The sequence below is a fragment of the Eschrichtius robustus genome, chromosome 16, assembly GCF_028021215.1.
Source record: "Eschrichtius robustus isolate mEscRob2 chromosome 16, mEscRob2.pri, whole genome shotgun sequence".
Taxonomy (NCBI): Eukaryota; Metazoa; Chordata; class Mammalia; order Artiodactyla; family Eschrichtiidae; genus Eschrichtius; species Eschrichtius robustus.
Genome location: NC_090839.1, coordinates 27,586,346 through 27,588,055, shown reverse-complemented (window position 1 = coordinate 27,588,055; position 1,710 = coordinate 27,586,346). Strand labels below are relative to the sequence as shown.

The 1,710-nt window shown below is 58.5% G+C and overlaps 1 protein-coding gene across 1 annotated transcript; it reads left to right on the top strand.

Annotated features, from left to right (window-relative positions):
* The first annotated feature begins 219 nt into the window (after positions 1-219).
* On the top strand, positions 220-1,431 carry ID1 (inhibitor of DNA binding 1). Its single transcript, XM_068523777.1, has 2 exons — positions 220-728; positions 971-1,431. Exons 1-2 carry the CDS (start codon positions 306-308, stop codon positions 1,010-1,012), a joined length of 465 nt encoding a protein of 154 aa, XP_068379878.1. The 5' UTR covers positions 220-305; the 3' UTR covers positions 1,013-1,431.
* The last annotated feature ends 279 nt before the right edge of the window (positions 1,432-1,710 follow it).

The window sequence follows — 1,710 nt, the reverse complement described above, 5'->3', positions numbered from 1 at the left end:
CTCTCTCTGTTCTTGAGTCTCAGGTCCCTTTTCCACACCGGTGAGGGTGCACTAGTAGAGCAGGAGGCGGGACCCAGAAAGAGCTCTAGGCCGCGCCTCCGGACCTCCCATTGGCTGTTTTTGAACGTCTGAGACCGCCCCCCACGGTGGGGGGGCGGGGCGCCGCGGCGTCTCTATAAAAGTCGAGCGGTGGGGCCGGTATCTAGCTTTCTACAGCAGTCTCTTTACCGTTTCGACTTCATTCCGCACTCCCGGCGTCCGCCTCCTCCGTCCGCTTCACCTTCTCTCACCCAGACGCCAGAATCATGAAGGTCGCCAGTGGCAGCGCCGCGGCCGCCGCGGGCCCCAGCTGCGCGCTGAAGGCGGGCAAGACTGCGGGCGGCGCGGGCGAGGTCGTGCGCTGCCTGTCCGAGCAGAGCGTGGCCATCTCGCGCTGCGCCGGCGGCCCCGGGGCGCGCCTGCCCGCTCTGCTAGACGAGCAGCAGGTGAACGTGCTACTTTACGACATGAATGGCTGCTACTCGCGCCTCAAGGAGCTGGTGCCCACCTTGCCCCAGAACCGTAAGGTGAGCAGGGTGGAGATCCTCCAGCACGTCATCGACTACATCTGGGACCTGGAGTTGGAGCTGAACTCGGAATCCCAAGTCGGGACCCCCGGGGGCCGGGGACTCCCCGCCCGGGCTCCGCTCAGCACCCTCAACGGCGAAATCAGCGCCCTGGCGGCAGAGGTGAGGTCCGAGTTGGAGTACGAGATCATTTTCCTTCTACGGATGGGGAAACTGAGGCCCAGAGAGGGAGGGGTTACTTGACCCTATGTCCGCCCCATCCTTTCGGGCACCTAGCTAGCTGCTCAAGGATGTCCAAGGAGATCGGAAAAGGTGCTGCCTCCTCGTGTTTCCTGGGGAAGAGGGACTTGCAGCCCTGTTCCCTCCAACCTGCCCGTCTCACTTCTCTCTCCGTTTCATCACAGGCGGCGTGCGTTCCAGCGGACGATCGCATCTTGTGTCGCTGAAGCGCCGCCCTCAGGGACCGGCGGACCCCAGCCCTTCAGGGGGCGAGAGGAATAACTTGTTCTCTGGTCCTTCCAAGCGCCTCGCCGGAGCTGGGGAGGAACAAGACAGATCGGCGGCCATTGGGCCCTTGCTGGATCCAGCCCGGGGCTGGGGGACTGACAGGGCAGGCTGACCGTCCCTCCTCGCCCACCAGCCACCAGAGACTTGGGGGAGTCCCCCTGTGTGTTTCTATTTTTTGAAAAGCAGACATTTTAAAAAATGGTCACGTTTGGTGCTTCTCAGATTTCTGAGGAAATTAATTGCTTTGTATTGTATATTACAATGATCACCGACTGAGAATATTGTTTTACAATAGTTCTGTGGGGTTTTTGTTTGTTTGTTTTTTGGTTGTTATTAAACAAATACTTTCGATGGTGAAGTTGCAGTGACTTCTTGGATTGAGGGGAGGGGTCTGGGCTGGGGTGACCCCTGACCCTTTTCGCAGCTGCTGCTAGGGGGAGGGGACTGGAAGGCCACATCTGGACTGTCGCTTTTACTGACCTGAAATGAGTGTTTCCGGTGTCTTTAAAGTCTATTCTTTCCCCCCAGCCCTGGCCATTTCCCCGCTCCCTAGTGTCATAAAATTAAATCCTTTAGACTTTTAGGGTTTCTCGAAGTGGTCATTGGGTCATATGGGTCACCTGGGGAGGTTGTTAAA

Excerpts from the sequence above, each read along its gene's own strand:
- ID1 (XM_068523777.1), top strand. The coding sequence starts at position 306 with ATGAAGGTCGCCAGTGGCAGCGCCGCGGCCGCCGCGGGCCCCAGCTGC. Across the intron at positions 729-970 it reads TCAGCGCCCTGGCGGCAGAG|GCGGCGTGCGTTCCAGCGGA; the intron begins GTGAGGTCCGAG and ends GTTTCATCACAG.